This window comes from Hydractinia symbiolongicarpus, chromosome 12 (assembly GCF_029227915.1).
Source record: "Hydractinia symbiolongicarpus strain clone_291-10 chromosome 12, HSymV2.1, whole genome shotgun sequence".
NCBI lineage: Eukaryota > Metazoa > Cnidaria > Hydrozoa > Anthoathecata > Hydractiniidae > Hydractinia > Hydractinia symbiolongicarpus.
In genome coordinates, this window is record NC_079886.1 from 24823106 (window position 1) to 24837521 (window position 14416).

Here is a 14416-nt window from a genome sequence, read left to right on the forward strand (position 1 = left end):
ATGCTTTTTACACATGAAAACCACGCAATTAAGAAATTTAATTCTTGCTAATATTTAAAAAATGAAAATAATTCTACTTGATCCAGCCTAAACTTTTTGACATTTCTCTGTTCTATCAGAGAAATTACTACTACTCCTGACATTTTAAAAACTATTTCGAAGATTCCTGACTAAAAAACAATTGATACCACATTCGTATGCTTGAAAGGAAAAAATAGCGCAAGAAAAGAACAACACCTTTAGCGAAACTAAATGTGGATTTATTAGGAATGATCGGTACAAGAAAAATTTATACAATATTATACCGAATATCACTAACACACGCAATTCATATTAACTCGATTAAAAAACCGAAGTGAGACTCAATTATCGACTTTTGAGGAATAGTTTATAAAAGAAATATTAAAGAATAAAATAAATCAAAATATTTAGTTAAGAGAGGATTTTATAACTAGAAAAATTACTTTACTTTTATCGGAATAAGAACGTTCACCGAGATAGGAACAGATATTAATATCCATGTAAACTCAAACACGTGGAGATTACGATCTCCTCAAAATTCAAAAATCAATTGTTAGTGGCAAGTTACTTTGTTAGTGTATATCTTGTTCTGAAGACTTGAGTCTTTTTTAATTTATAATAAGATAAAAGAGGGAAACAATTAAAAAATAACAGTTATTAAATATTGGCTTGATAATAAAAATATCTATTAAAAACGCTAATTTTGTTAGGTTTTAACAGCTTCAGCTACCTACATGGTGAAACAACTGCACAGTTATTATTCAGTTCTCCATCCATCTGCCAGTCAAGCGTTGCATAATGCCTATATATATTTATTAAAACACTGACAAATTCTTCTACGATGGCGAGTTAAAGAAATGCCTGCTCCTCTTTGGATCTTTCGAGACAACCCTATAACGAAAAGAGAGAAATTAATCGTCTTTTATTTTATGTTACTCCATGTTTTTTGTCGTTTTTATTATTTTTGCTATATTTAAGGTCCTTAAGCATACAAACGCAATAATGGTATTTCAAAACATTCTAAATTCAAATTTATGTGAAGTGAAATATTTAACAACTGAACATGTTGTTTTAGTTAGTATATCATAATTAGACAAAAAATGGAAATATTCAGAATTAAAGTTGACGTCACCAAGTCCGATTACAAGGTTTTAAGGATTTAGCAAATTCCCATCATTATGACACCAAATTATGAGACTAATATAGGAATGCGATTCCTGATAAACAAAGTAAACACTTACTTTGGAGTCATTGCATTGTAGGTTTTCTTCGCTCTTACTGATTGCGAGTTCTCATCGAGTGCACCGAGCAAACTACTAGGCACTGGTTTGCATTCTGGTGTTGTTGGCGTACGCGTAAAGTAATTCGGATTGTAAGGTGGCGTTTTTGAGTGTAGTGTTGCACTACCTGTAAACTGCAGCCAGTAATCACACGGCATTTCCAACAGTCTTGTCACAACCTATAGTGTTCATATGTGATGTACTGCACACATTACAAATGTAAATATAAATCCAAAACACTGAAGGTTATTTACTGTGACGTGACACTCTTAACAAGAGGAAAAAAGATAGGTAATGTAAAGTTAACTTCAGCATAAACATTGTACTTACAATGGGTTGCGACTTTATATCTTCCAACATCTCCATGTGTGTGGGATTTGAGGAGCGGTGACCAACTAAGGTCGGGCCAAAAACTTTAGCCAAGTTAGTAATTCCCATTTGTGTTTCAGTGGACTGGCTAACTTTTTGTAAATGCAATATAACAGCTGCTAGTGTGTCTCTGTTCGCTTGTGGTAACTCACTAACACACTGATACATAGCACTTAGGCTATCATCTTCATCATTGAACGCTGGAAAATAGAAAATCTATATTATAATACCCGTATACGACTGTCACACAAAATTAACGAGACACACACAATGCGGTAAATAAAAGAGGAACGACCACGTGGATTTATCCACCAGCTAATATAAATATCAATTGTCTGAAAAGTTTGAAAAAAATATTGAAACCTTTTTAAATTGTTCGAATTTAAAAAGTTAAAAACGTACCAGCAGCAACCATAAATGATTCGTGAAGATAATATGTGACAAGCGGTTCGCTTAAAGTGCGAAGAAAGTCTTTTAGACAACCACAGATAACATGTACGTCTCTGTATTTACCCTGAAACGTGCAAAACATTATCCATGCAAGTTTAGGTCTGGTAGTTCCAACAAATTTATGGAAGATAACTCTTTAAAAATTATAGAGACCTACCAAATCAGGCGTCTTTCCCCTTAAAAATTTTTCTTTTAATTCTTTAACATCTTTGTCCATACTAAAAAAAAAATGTAAAAAGAATTTAAAGTCCCAATTCTGAACCATAGGGCCTCTATTGTTAAGGTTACTGTAAATGGAAAAACTCACTTGATGAGTAGTCTCAGAAAAACCCTTATAATTTATCAATACTTTTATATTTTTTATGTTTTTTTGTTTCTGAATGCTTGATGAAAGACTTTTTTAATGGTGTTATTTTCGTGAGATGGTAATTTTTCAAAAACAAAATATAATGAAATAAATACACACCAATTTTTTTTCACCGTACGTTTTAAAATGGCTTCTTTTTCCGAAGGCGTGGTCGCAGACTTCTCGTTTTCGCACCATTATATTCAGCATAAATTAAATTCAAAAAGGTTTCCGGGTTTTTTTTTTCTAATAACGTCGTTATGAAATTATTTGTCATTACATATTATCATTCAAAAAAATGCATATTTTTTTCTTTCTGTCGTCATAATTCGCTAATCAGTAATTTATACAAAAAAATCCGGGAACCTTTTGTGCATAATTTATTCAGCTTTTTATTACCGAAAATTTCAATGAGCCAATAGGAAGCTTTCGGAAAAAGAGACCACAAACGTAAAAGCATGCATGCGAAAATTTATTAACGAGATATTTGTTTTTAAAGATTTTCGTAGGTGTTATAAAAATGTGTGAAGTGAGTATGCAGAAAGATGATAGAAGTGCGAACTTTTTCTTTATGCTGAATATGCGTGCACGCGTTCAGAATTATTAACAGACAGAAGTCAGGTTTACAAAAGAAAGCTCATATGCATATTCCTTAACTTGATTTTTTTTAATTCGATAGTGAAAGTAAACTATCTAAAAAATATTATTATGCATATTTTTATACGGGAATTCCATATTATGCATAATTTTTACAAAAAATATGCTCAACTCATTTTGCACATATTTTTTCAAAGGTGTGCAGGATATAACACCTCTAAAAAGGCTTTAGGCGGGATGTTCCAAATATTTTCATAGAATATAAAATATGTCATTGGAAAGAGAATTTTTTTTTCTGTATGTCATGAATTTTTTGCAAAAAAATTGTTTCCTTTACAGTAACCTTAAAATATTAAAAACTTACCCTGGAACACGATACAATCCCAGTTCTTTGAGTCCGCGTCTTTCAATATCTTCAACACAACGAGACTGCGAGCAAAAAAAAAACAAGGATATTAAAAATTATTAGTTTTTACTAAAAGGGGAAAAAAATTCGATCAAGCCGTCTCTTTAATAATAGCCGTAAATTGGCTGTCTCTGCGCAGAGCCCCGCTGAGTTAGAAAGACGTGCTACGGAAACACAAATGTCAAATGCGATATATTTTTGTCCACTTTGTTGCGACGGGTAAATTTAAAGGACGGGCGAACCCGTGGACTTTTTCACGGCTGACGACTAGTCTCTATAATAATAGCCGTCGTCTGTCTGTCTCTGCGCAAGATGGCACCTCAAGTAGCGAGACATACGTAATGCGGTATACATAAAGGACGGGCACTCCGTGGATTTTTCCACGGGTTAACGACTAGTCTCTATAATAATAGCTGCATTCTGTCTAACTCTGCGCAAAATGGTACCGCAAGTAGCGAGACAAACGAAGTGCGGTAAATTAAAGGACAGGCATCAAGCAGATCTAAATGAGTAAAGACAACGTAAAGAGATTGAAAAATGCGCATGATTACATACCACTAAAGTTGGTACTTTCACATCAGCGTTGGAAGATACATACATTTCGATAGTTCCGTCCTAGAAAAAATTGAAATTATGTTTCTCCATTTGGTAAAAATGATGGATTTCAGTAGTTAAAGAATTGAAATAGTGGAAAAAACATTTTAAGCGTTGCAAATGCTTTTTTAGATTCTAAAGGGGTTGTCACTTCTTTTATAGAGTCAAATTTGAGGAGATTTAAGGAGTTTTAATGAGAATTTTCAAGCTTTTTTTTCTAAAGAAATTCAAAATATTTGATGGCAGTAAAGGCACGAGTGAAGAACAAATTATTTCTGTATTATTTCTTTTGGTAATGTGACAAGAAAAAATCTAAGGCCATTTAAGGAGAAATCTGTCAAAAAAATTTACTTCTGGAGGAGTTTTAGGGGATTTTTCAAAAAATGAGAAATGAGAAGTTTTGAGGAGAATTAGGAGTTTTAAGGTGGCAACAATGCAACAAAATACACACCTTTTTCTTTCCACCAGGTGTGTCTTTAGTGGGAAAACATGGCATTGGAACGTTTGCCTTGCATTCGGGATGACAAACAACTTTACAATCTATAAAATAAACAATGCATCAAATAAAACTGTTTTGTGGAACACCAACGAAAAAAAAAAAAACAATGACAATGACAAAAACAATCAACCAACCAACCTTTACATTTGGCAACGGAACTTCCAAAACGCAATTTTTTTCCACACTAAAAACAATCAACAAAAGATCATTATTTACAGGCAATTTAAAGAAAAATAAGAAAGCGTCCAGCAAAAAAATAAATATTTTTAACAAACCTGAGTACAAGACTCCATTCGCACTGCAATCTTGGTGACGAAGTTATGAGCCTAAATGATTTTAAAATAAAATTGATTTAAGACAGGAATACATGGTGATTTGTTTATTTTGTGCTGGTAAAAAACACTTACCAATTCCTTTCTCGCAGATTTTGGAGTGCTTAGTGTGTTGAACTTTGTTTTGGAAGCAGGAGAACTGAAGTAAAGAATTAATGGTTAAAAAGTTAGCTCTTTCAGCCACGCATACAAACAAAAAATGACGTTAGAAATTTAGTGCAGCATATTCAGGGTTAAATTGAGTTATATTGATGAAATATGGCATTTTTTATAAAAAAAGTGAGGAGATTTTATAGATCATAACAGGAGTAAAGAACAAATTACTTCTGTACTCATGTAGTATTTCTATGCAGTTTGAAAATGAAAACAATGGCAAGTTTTAAAACTAAAATTTAAAAATTGTTAAAAAATCTACCGGATTTGAGGCAAGTTTTCAAAATTAAAAAGTAAAGAGTCTTAAGGAGGTAAGGTATAGTGACTATGTGGATGCTTACCCGAGGCTTTCTAGACTTGGATATAGATTAGGAACTGTGTTTTGTTTCGTCATTGTTCTATGATACAAGAATACATTTTTACCGAAGTTAATGAATCATAATCAGAAAGAAAGAAAATGAAGGTATGGTAATATGTGGTGTCAATTAGTGTTATGATTAGTGCTGATATGTGCGTTGTGCAGAATTTCAAGGTCACGTCATACTTTTTGGGTTGCTGTACTTGTAAGTGATGTTGCTGTTGTGTATGCTGTTGATGACGTGTTAGCGTAAATGATGGTCTTCTACATAGAAGTGAAATTATATGGTAAGAACAATTATAAATTAAGAGTTGATTGAAAAATCAAACGATTACGGATTATAAACGTTTTATCATTTGGCTATTAAAACATCCATTTATACAATTTTTTCATGATTGCTTTGGGTATGCGGTGGTGGTGGTGGTGATAACTGATTGTTCTTGAACAGGGTAATTTCTAACAGGGAAATAAATGAGACTACAGCTTATTCTGCAATCCTGATTATTATCTTTTGCAATTACCTTGGAGTCGAGGCATTTTCCTTGTTATAACCACCCATTTCAAAATCAGTAGTAACTTCACCTACAAAAAAAGATTGATTATTACAATCAAAGATTATAAAACCTTTAGAACAGAAAGCAGAATGTGCCAACATTCTTACTTGAGCTGGCAGACTCTTTAAGATGTTGTCTTGTAGGTGGCCTCCTATCTTTTTGCACTGGAGGACGAGAGAAGTCACGATCCAAACGCTCTGTGGGTGGCATATATTTTGAAGGACTAGTTGAATTAACTTGAACGTGTGTTTCAATGGTCTTATGCACCTAAGAAATTTACGCTTCTATCAAAAACAAGTTTTGCAGTTTGAGAATGCATTGCATAACTACACTGCACTACGATACCACTTCAGACTTATTAACGCTAAACCTGAAAGTATCTCTTTCTTCTATTATGACTCTGCAATCTATTCTAAAAATAATAAATTAATTCTTAAAATTTAAATTAGACTGAGCTACAGCTGATCAAAGCTACCAATTTTCACCAATAAGAAATTTTGTAAGCATAGTTATAAAAACTAATATAACTGGGCTATTTTTTTATAAAGCAACTAGCAAATCCAAAGTTAGAGTAGACCAACACAGCATTTATGCAAAATGATTGCATATGAAAATTTCTGATGTGAAAACGGAAGAATTCAACATTGCTCAACAATACTTATCTTTCCGCCTCCACATACTGTAGCTTATATATATTTGAAGAATATAAAAAAAAGTATTTATTTATTGAAAGTAAATCTGGCCATTTGTTAGGAATGGGATGATAACTATATATAAGACTTTTAATAATAATATATATGCATACTTCTTCAGTCACTCTGACACGCTTTGAATAGTCGGTGTCCTAAAAAGGAATTTAATTACAAAATACCTTTTCAAGAAAACACAAAAATAACAATTTGAGCATAGTATATTACACATTTTTCAGTTTTCTGAAAACAACAACAACAACGAAACCACAAAATCTTCTAACAAAAGAACAACGAGGGATAAACAAACCTCTGAAGTTTCATCAGGTCCAAGTAATGGAGCCGAAGGACGCCCCTAAAATAAATGTGTTGACATAAAAAGCCATACTTTTCATCATGAAAAAGAAATTATATCAAGGGAATTTTATTTTAATTTCTTATATAAAAAAGTTTTCTAAAGCTATACCCTTTTGTGAGATTTTCTTCTGTCACCATTTCCAAGAATTGATCCTCCAGTATAATCCTAAAATAATTTGCATTAAAAAATGACAGAAAAAATTTAGAATACCATTAAGTCAATTTCAAAGATTCAATCATAAAGCTGGACTAAAAAAAACTTTAAAAAATAACTAAATAAATAAAACAGTATAAATTGTGACTGAAACAGTAACAGAAAACAAGATTATTTTAAAGTCTAGCCTAATTACTGATATTTAGATTATTTTGTAACTACTACACTTATTTATTCTAAGTCAATTCTATACTTAACAACACTACCATACTTAATTAAGATAAATTCTATTTTGTTACTGATAGGTTAATCTTCACTTATATATATATTTATTTTAGGACAAACACAGGGTATCAAGAATGCAGCAGATGTAAAACAATTCCAGTAAAAGTATTTTATTCCTTCCACAAACATTTTACAATTTTTGTTTATTTGTATTAACAAGGCTCCAACCACACACAACAAGTAAATTTTAGCTATTAATGACAAAGTTACTATACCACCCATTACTTTACCAGTGTTTTACTATCTGCTGCATGCTTGGAACCATGCTAATTCACAGAAAAATTCTCTGGATATAATTTATAATTTCTAGACTAACAACAACAAAATTCTTTCCAGCAATTTATAACAACATATTCAAGATACACTTGATTATTATTATTAATTTCTTTTTTGCAAACGTTAAGCTAACTACTTTGTGATAACAAAGAGGATGACAAAACAAGTTCACACTGCAACAGGAGAACTAAAACTTCAAATCTATTAGGTGAAATTTAAACTGTCACAAAACTATATAAAATATAAAAATATAACTGCTACAAATTAATATGCAAACTGAATAAAATATGCTTTAAAAACAAAAGTTCATCTTCCTGCTCCTACCAGTATGTCATCTTCTGTATTATCATACTCTGATGCAGGTAGGTCAAACGAAGATTCATCTAGGGTATAGCTAAAAACAAAGAAAAAAACACCAAATTTAGATGCATTGGTGCTGACGAATATTGCCAAAGTAAAAAAAATATATATTTAGATACTATATTAACAGTAGAAACTAATATAACCCATAATTTTAATACAATTTTACCTCTGATTAAGCAAGTCTGCTTGACCAGACTTCCCCTCATAATCTTGCAAATGAGATGTTGTATTGTATTGATGAATGGACTGTGCCAAAGCTTGTTTGTCGGCACTGCTTAATTGACTAACACTGTCTTTATCCAGTAACAGTTCTTTGATAAGTTGTAATTGTCGTGCCTAAAACATACAATGTAAAGCAGGATGTGACAAAAGTTTATGCTGAAGCACTTAACCTCACAGTATCACATTTTTACAACTGTAAAAAAAAAACCTTTTATAACTGAGGTCACAGCAGTTCCTGTATTTCAATGTCTCTCTATTTTCCAAGTTTTAGTTTAGGTCTAATCACTTAATGTAAAACTTCTGCATTGTTGCTAAAACATTTATTTTAGGTGGCCTGCTCTGCAGAAGTCGATTACATTTGTGATTTTTTTTTATAATTAAAGCAACAGAATTAAATACTTAATTAAATCTTTTGAGATGCTTGTTTTTTAATTCCAAAAAGTTATCTTAAAAGTAAGAATGCATTATTACCATATGGTCAACTGATTGCTCAGCCTTGAGACGTTTTTTCATTTCTGCATCAAGTTGGTGTCTAAATGTTACAATGGAAAACTGACTTTTACAACCCATACATTCACAACAGTTGCATTACAGAAAGTAATTTTCATCAAAATATTGCAAATGAAAAGTAAGCTACCAAAAGGTAAATCTTCTCAACAATTAGATTTTGTGCATACTTAACTTGTTAACTGCTTATAAAAGTATTATATTGTATATTATACTTTTATAAGCGTATTATATATTAGTATTGGTCTGCACTTTTCTTCTTCTTTGTTTTTACTTTAAGAAAAGAATAACACAATACATACCTCGCCATTTTCAATTTAACTTCTAGAGTGTCTTTGTCAGCCTAAATACAAACAAATGTAAATTTCCAGGTACAAACAACTTTACTTTAGGCACCACAATATACCACTAACCTAACATGCAAACAGCAGCTATTGCTCTAAAAATGTTCACTGAATTGTTTATGATTTCATAAGTGATTTATATTGCAGAAGAATATAAATAAAGGCCTGATCAGTAAGTTATGATTTTTCAAATGTTGTACTAGTTTTTTATACAGTTTTTTTTTACAATGCCAATACGAATTATTGCATGTACATAATTCAAAACATATCATTATATATGACATTACTTTGTTTATGCTAGTATCTCTTAAAGTTTGTTTCTTAAATGTAAAAGGATTTAACTGATTGGTGAAGTGTATAAAGATTCATTACCATTAGCATTCAAAAGAAAAGAAAAAATGACAATAATTTTGTGCTTGGAGCTTTTTATTTTTCCAGGGTTTTTTCCAACTTATCAACATGCTAAGTCGGCTTTGAGGACCATACATATTTTCAAAAACACACAACTATGTTTAATTTAGACTTTGTCTTCATTAGACCATGTTTAAATAAACACCGACACTGTCTACATTATATTCAATGGACTTGAAAGTGCTGTTTTGCCTTTTGGAAATAATTTGCTAAACAGCATCCTTCACAGCCTTTTAGTGGCATTCACACTCATGTTACCATGGTTAACATTGATAAGATGGTAGTGGGAGTCTAGGGTCATCGGGAACAACCAGGAATTTAAAATGGCTGGTCAAGTCAATTCTTTCATTGTCAAATCATTACACTAAAACTAAAGTCATAAGTAGTTACAATAAGGGCAATGGAAATTCATGCACAAAAGATGCACTTATACTTTGCCAATAATATAATGTAGATATACCTAAAATTGCCATGATTTTGATTATAGTGTCCAGATTTATTATTTTTTTGTAAATTTAATTTTCTTAATGTGATATTTTATGCTTTGGCTCTACTTTTTTAATTTTTTAAAGTTTGTTTGAGAATATCAACATTTCTTTTTTACCAAAAAAAAAAACCCCTGGCGAGAAAACATATTAATTAAATAAAAATTGTTTTTTTCCCCACAATTTAATTTGATGTGAAACTGTTTTAAATGATTCAGTTGAAGATTGATGTTGTTTATTCAGTCAGAGTTATACATTTTATGCTTTGTTATATAGCTATGCTCTCTGTAAACAATGTGCTATTTTCGTTGCGTGAGGGCCTTTTTGCTTGTGGAGGGCATGATTTTTTCAATTGAACAACAAATCAATAGTAGTATTAGCCTGTCTATATAATAATACGCCAGTTCCGTGTGTCTGTAGCAGGCAAAAAGTGAATGTGTTGTTTTTTCTAAAGAAACAGGCGCAGCAACATGTCACTTTTGCTAAACTTTTATTTTTATTCTGTCTTTTGTGTGCTTTATCAAATCAATTTAAAATTTTTGTTTTAAAAAAGTCATGGTTAATTTATTTATTGTTCTCATAAAAACCTTTGTGTGACGGTGTGACGGTAATTAACTTTTATTATTTCCTTGGGCGAGTGTCTACTGTTATATGAAAAACATATCTCTTTTATATATTCCTGCTTGAATGGAATTGTTAACAAAAAGTTTTGGCGAAAAGAAGAATGAATTTTATGGTTAATTTCGCTGTTTTTTTATTCTGTATCTATAGTACACTTTTCCACTGGACTAAACACTAGTTTGAGGCGAGTGTAAAGGAAAGTGTGCATCATTTTTGGAATCCAAATATCATCTCTCAATAACATTTTTATAACCTGATATATAGATATTTTGGAAGCTCTTATTTTTCTCATCATTCTCGGCTTAACATCCGTTTTCTGTGCTAGCATGGGTTGGACGGGGTATATTAATGAACCTCTTCCAATCTGATCTGGACTGTGTTAGATCTAAACTCAACTTCCTCTGTATAAGTCTGTCCTTATAACCTCCTGCTAAGTCTTTCTTGGTCTGCCTCTGGGCTTTGTCCCAGGAACTATCAAGTCTCTACACTTTCTTACCCAATTATTCTTTCTAAGTGCCCCAGCCAATTCAATCTGGATAACATCTTTAATTCTACGGATACTTAGCCTGCTTCTTAGCTCATCTGAACTCTTTCTGTCTCTCAGACTGGCGTTACACATCCACCTAACCATTCTCATATCATTCCTTTCTAAACGGTCAAGATCTTCCTGCTTCACTGCCCATGTCTCACTACCGTACAACATAACACTTCTTACACAGGCCTCATACAACCTACCTTTTAACTCAATTGACAAGACTCTGCTAGTGAACAAAGGAAGTAACTCTCTGAACTTTTTTCAAGCAGGCAAGTAACACTTCTTCCAACACCCCCTTCACTGCCCAACATATCTTCTAAGTAACAGAAGTTCTTAACTATCTCTAACGAGCCACTGTTGTACATCATTGAAGCTGGAAATACTTCATTCTCTATAATCTCACCTTTGCAATCAGTTGAGTGATATAATTTTTTTGGAAATATATTAGGTCGTTTGAGTTTAGGTGTATACAAAAGTTACTGAAGTCTCTCCTAACTGATGTTTCTCTTACAAAACGGCTGAGTTTTTTTTCAAAATATTTTGACCATTTTTCCTAGCTGGGCTGCATCTAAAAGGGCTTTTACTATTTTGTTCAAAATTTTATAGTTTTCTTACTATTTCATATTTCTCCAAATGCTACTTTTTCAACTTGTTTTCTTTTGCATAAGCGTCTGTAAAAAAATTTAACTAGTTTTTACAAAAAAATTAAAAAACCCTTTTTAGATATATTATTGTAGCTTTATTTCAAAACAGCTGTCCTACACAGAAGTTATTTAGTTTTGTAAGAGAAAGTTCAAATGTAGATACCATTTTATTAAAAAATAAACATTGAGAAAAAGAGTTTTGAAGTTTTTACTCACATGCCGCTACTTGTGGCATTGAAGTTACACCTGACAGGTTTTCCATTTTTAAAAGCGTTATAATTTTCTCTTAGGAAGGTGAGTCTTTTTTTCGAATTCAAATAAGGATTGTGACGATAGTTTGACATTGTGTAAATGGGATGACTTTCTATGGTTATAAAGATGTTTTATTGCGACAATTCGCAGAGGGAAATAAAAAAATATAAAGATAATTTTACTTCATTGCGCAATTTATTTATTTTGAAAGTTACATTTATTTGAGAGATAACAAATTTACCTCCTCTGGTCGCAAAATAAGCTGCGATGAAGTGTTAGTTTTCCCGAATTATCGTAAAGGTTTATTCTTTTTTTAGAGAAATCTTTAATATGTTTTAGATACTGCTTAATTTTTGCCATTTTGCGACATTTTAATGCCATTTTGCGACATTTTAACGCCGTTTTGCTTGTAAATTCTGTTTAATTAAGGTTGCTACTGTGAAGGTTTGACCGTGAAAAGTCCACTTGTACCCCATCGGAGAGCAACGAAGGAGAACATTCCGACCTCAAGAATAGACGGTTGTAAATTTAGTATCTTGAGATATGCATGAATCTCTTTATGTTGCACTTAAGTTTTCACAAAAAACAATTTTTCTTTTGTGAAAGATTGACGTTAAGATAAGGAGGTGGGAAAGTGCAGTGCACTGTTATGAATGTGAGTGTTTTTAGCTATTCACGTTGTCGACAATTTCCAAGGTGGGCTAGGATGTATCAAAAAAATTCTTAACAAACTTTGACAAATTTTTGGCCAATGTTGCTTTTATTCAAGTTAGTTTGCATTCTTGCATTTCCTGTCTAAATTCAGTCACAAAACAAAATGACATGATATTTTTAAGTATGCAATTTTGAATTAGAAAGGCTGGCGTTTTAAATAATTTAACTAGCTATACCTTGTATTTTGCCATGTACTTCTTCATATCATGGTTCTCTTCCTCTGCAGTTAGCCATTTTTTTCTGCATTCGTCTTGATGGGACACAAATCTGAGAAATTCTAAAGTTTTAAATTAATAAAATTTACATTTGGCTCAGTGTAATGTTGTCAAATGTAAAGATTCTCAAATTAGTAAACTCACCAGATTCTATTCCTTCAGTTAAAACATTAGTGCATCTTATAAGTTCATCATATTTCTTTATGACAGCACTTGACATCTCTACAGGTTGATTTTTTCCCTTTTCAAACCGATTTCCTGATTTTGCATTCGCCTCCTTTATACTGTTTGATCTTTGAATTTTTTTCATTTTGAATTAAGCCAAATCTGGCCGCACAAACCCGTAATTCCAAATTAATGTTTAGCAACTTAAAATTTGTTTTACACTGTTATTTTTCAAGAAATGGCATTAAAATCTTTACATTTTTTAAATATTTTATTTGTTTCAATTTTAAAAATGTTTTTTGTTGCATAAAGGATATATAGGTTTTTGGATTTACATTGCTCACTTATTAAATTATTTTACAACAGTGTGACCATGCATAATAAATCTAATGTTGTCTTCGCGCTTCGAATTATTTTAACCAATAAGATTACTAGAAAAAGGCTTCGTCCACACTACAAAAATTGTACATAACACAGAGTGGGTGTATTAAATTGATAAAATTTACAGACAAAACCTTTTATTGAGGTGACACTGTCTGGCACAAAAAAACAACAAACTCATCGACATCTATTTTTGATAAACTTCTACAAGCGCAAGGGCTTCTTCTATTTTAAAAACAAACAATGATTAACGTGCGTGTTTCATCATAGTCTTATCTTATGGTTTCACCAATTCACCATCGATTTGCTGAAGACAGATCAATCAATTAAATGCCACACAGGAATAATAATTATGCCCACAGGTCAATTTAATGGTGCGCGTTTTTTAATGTCGAAAGATCCGCCAACCAAGGACCGCAACCTCGTCCCGAAAACCTCGTCTTTTTTCATTTTTCAATATCGCCATTCCAATATGCAAAAGTCAAAAAAGCCTGTGAAAGTCGGAGACAGGATGAGGTTGCGCCAAGCACAGAAGGCGTATTTCGCAATATCTTCCGCATCCGTACTTTCTTTGTTTTCTGGGCTAGAACTTGATTTTCCCTTTTTTTGTCGCATTTTTGGCGTTTACGTTAATCTTAGAAGGAAAACTTTATCTTGTTTTTATTAGTGATAGGTTTTCCCGGCTTCAAGTATCTATTTGACGTAAAACAACCTCGATTCCAGGGCTTTTAACGTTTCTTATATATATCCTCATATTAAATGTGCTGCAGGCCATGGATTCGAGGAGAGGAAGATATTTTTTGTAAGTAGCATTTGTTCAATTCAGAATCAGTAGTG

General features: G+C 32.0%; 1 protein-coding gene across 3 annotated transcripts; it reads right to left on the minus strand.

Annotated features, from left to right (window-relative positions):
* Nucleotides 1-86: 86 nt before the first annotated feature.
* On the minus strand, nucleotides 87-13433 carry LOC130621695 (rac GTPase-activating protein 1-like). 3 transcript variants are annotated; one of them, XM_057437025.1, is made up of 25 exons: nucleotides 13178-13433; nucleotides 12995-13095; nucleotides 9115-9155; nucleotides 8777-8837; nucleotides 8250-8419; nucleotides 8045-8114; nucleotides 7115-7171; nucleotides 6959-7003; nucleotides 6765-6803; nucleotides 6330-6371; nucleotides 6067-6226; nucleotides 5927-5987; nucleotides 5592-5669; nucleotides 5389-5445; nucleotides 4970-5033; nucleotides 4838-4888; nucleotides 4701-4746; nucleotides 4515-4603; nucleotides 4025-4084; nucleotides 3428-3492; nucleotides 2278-2338; nucleotides 2073-2184; nucleotides 1632-1870; nucleotides 1263-1480; nucleotides 87-912 (listed from the first exon to the last, which is right to left on the minus strand). In XM_057437025.1, the coding sequence occupies exons 1-25, from the start codon at nucleotides 13341-13343 to the stop codon at nucleotides 858-860; spliced, it is 2208 nt and encodes a 735-aa protein (XP_057293008.1). In that variant the 5' UTR covers nucleotides 13344-13433; the 3' UTR covers nucleotides 87-857. The 3 variants fall into 3 exon arrangements, with proteins under 3 accessions (XP_057293008.1, XP_057293009.1, XP_057293010.1); XM_057437026.1 differs by lacking the exon at nucleotides 6330-6371 and having other exon boundaries at nucleotides 13178-13432; XM_057437027.1 differs by lacking the exon at nucleotides 5592-5669 and having other exon boundaries at nucleotides 13178-13432.
* Nucleotides 13434-14416: the final 983 nt, after the last annotated feature.

Bases quoted from the DNA above. Each gene is read 5' to 3' on its own strand.
- LOC130621695 (XM_057437025.1), bottom strand. From the start codon at position 13,343: ATGAAAAAAATTCAAAGATCAAACAGTATAAAGGAGGCGAATGCAAAA. The intron at 8,838-9,114 runs GTATGTATTGTG...TGTAACATTTAG, and splicing joins GTTAAATTGAAAATGGCGAG to ACACCAACTTGATGCAGAAA. The intron at 5,034-5,388 runs GTAAGCATCCAC...TCTTTACTTCAG, and splicing joins CCAAGTCTAGAAAGCCTCGG to TTCTCCTGCTTCCAAAACAA.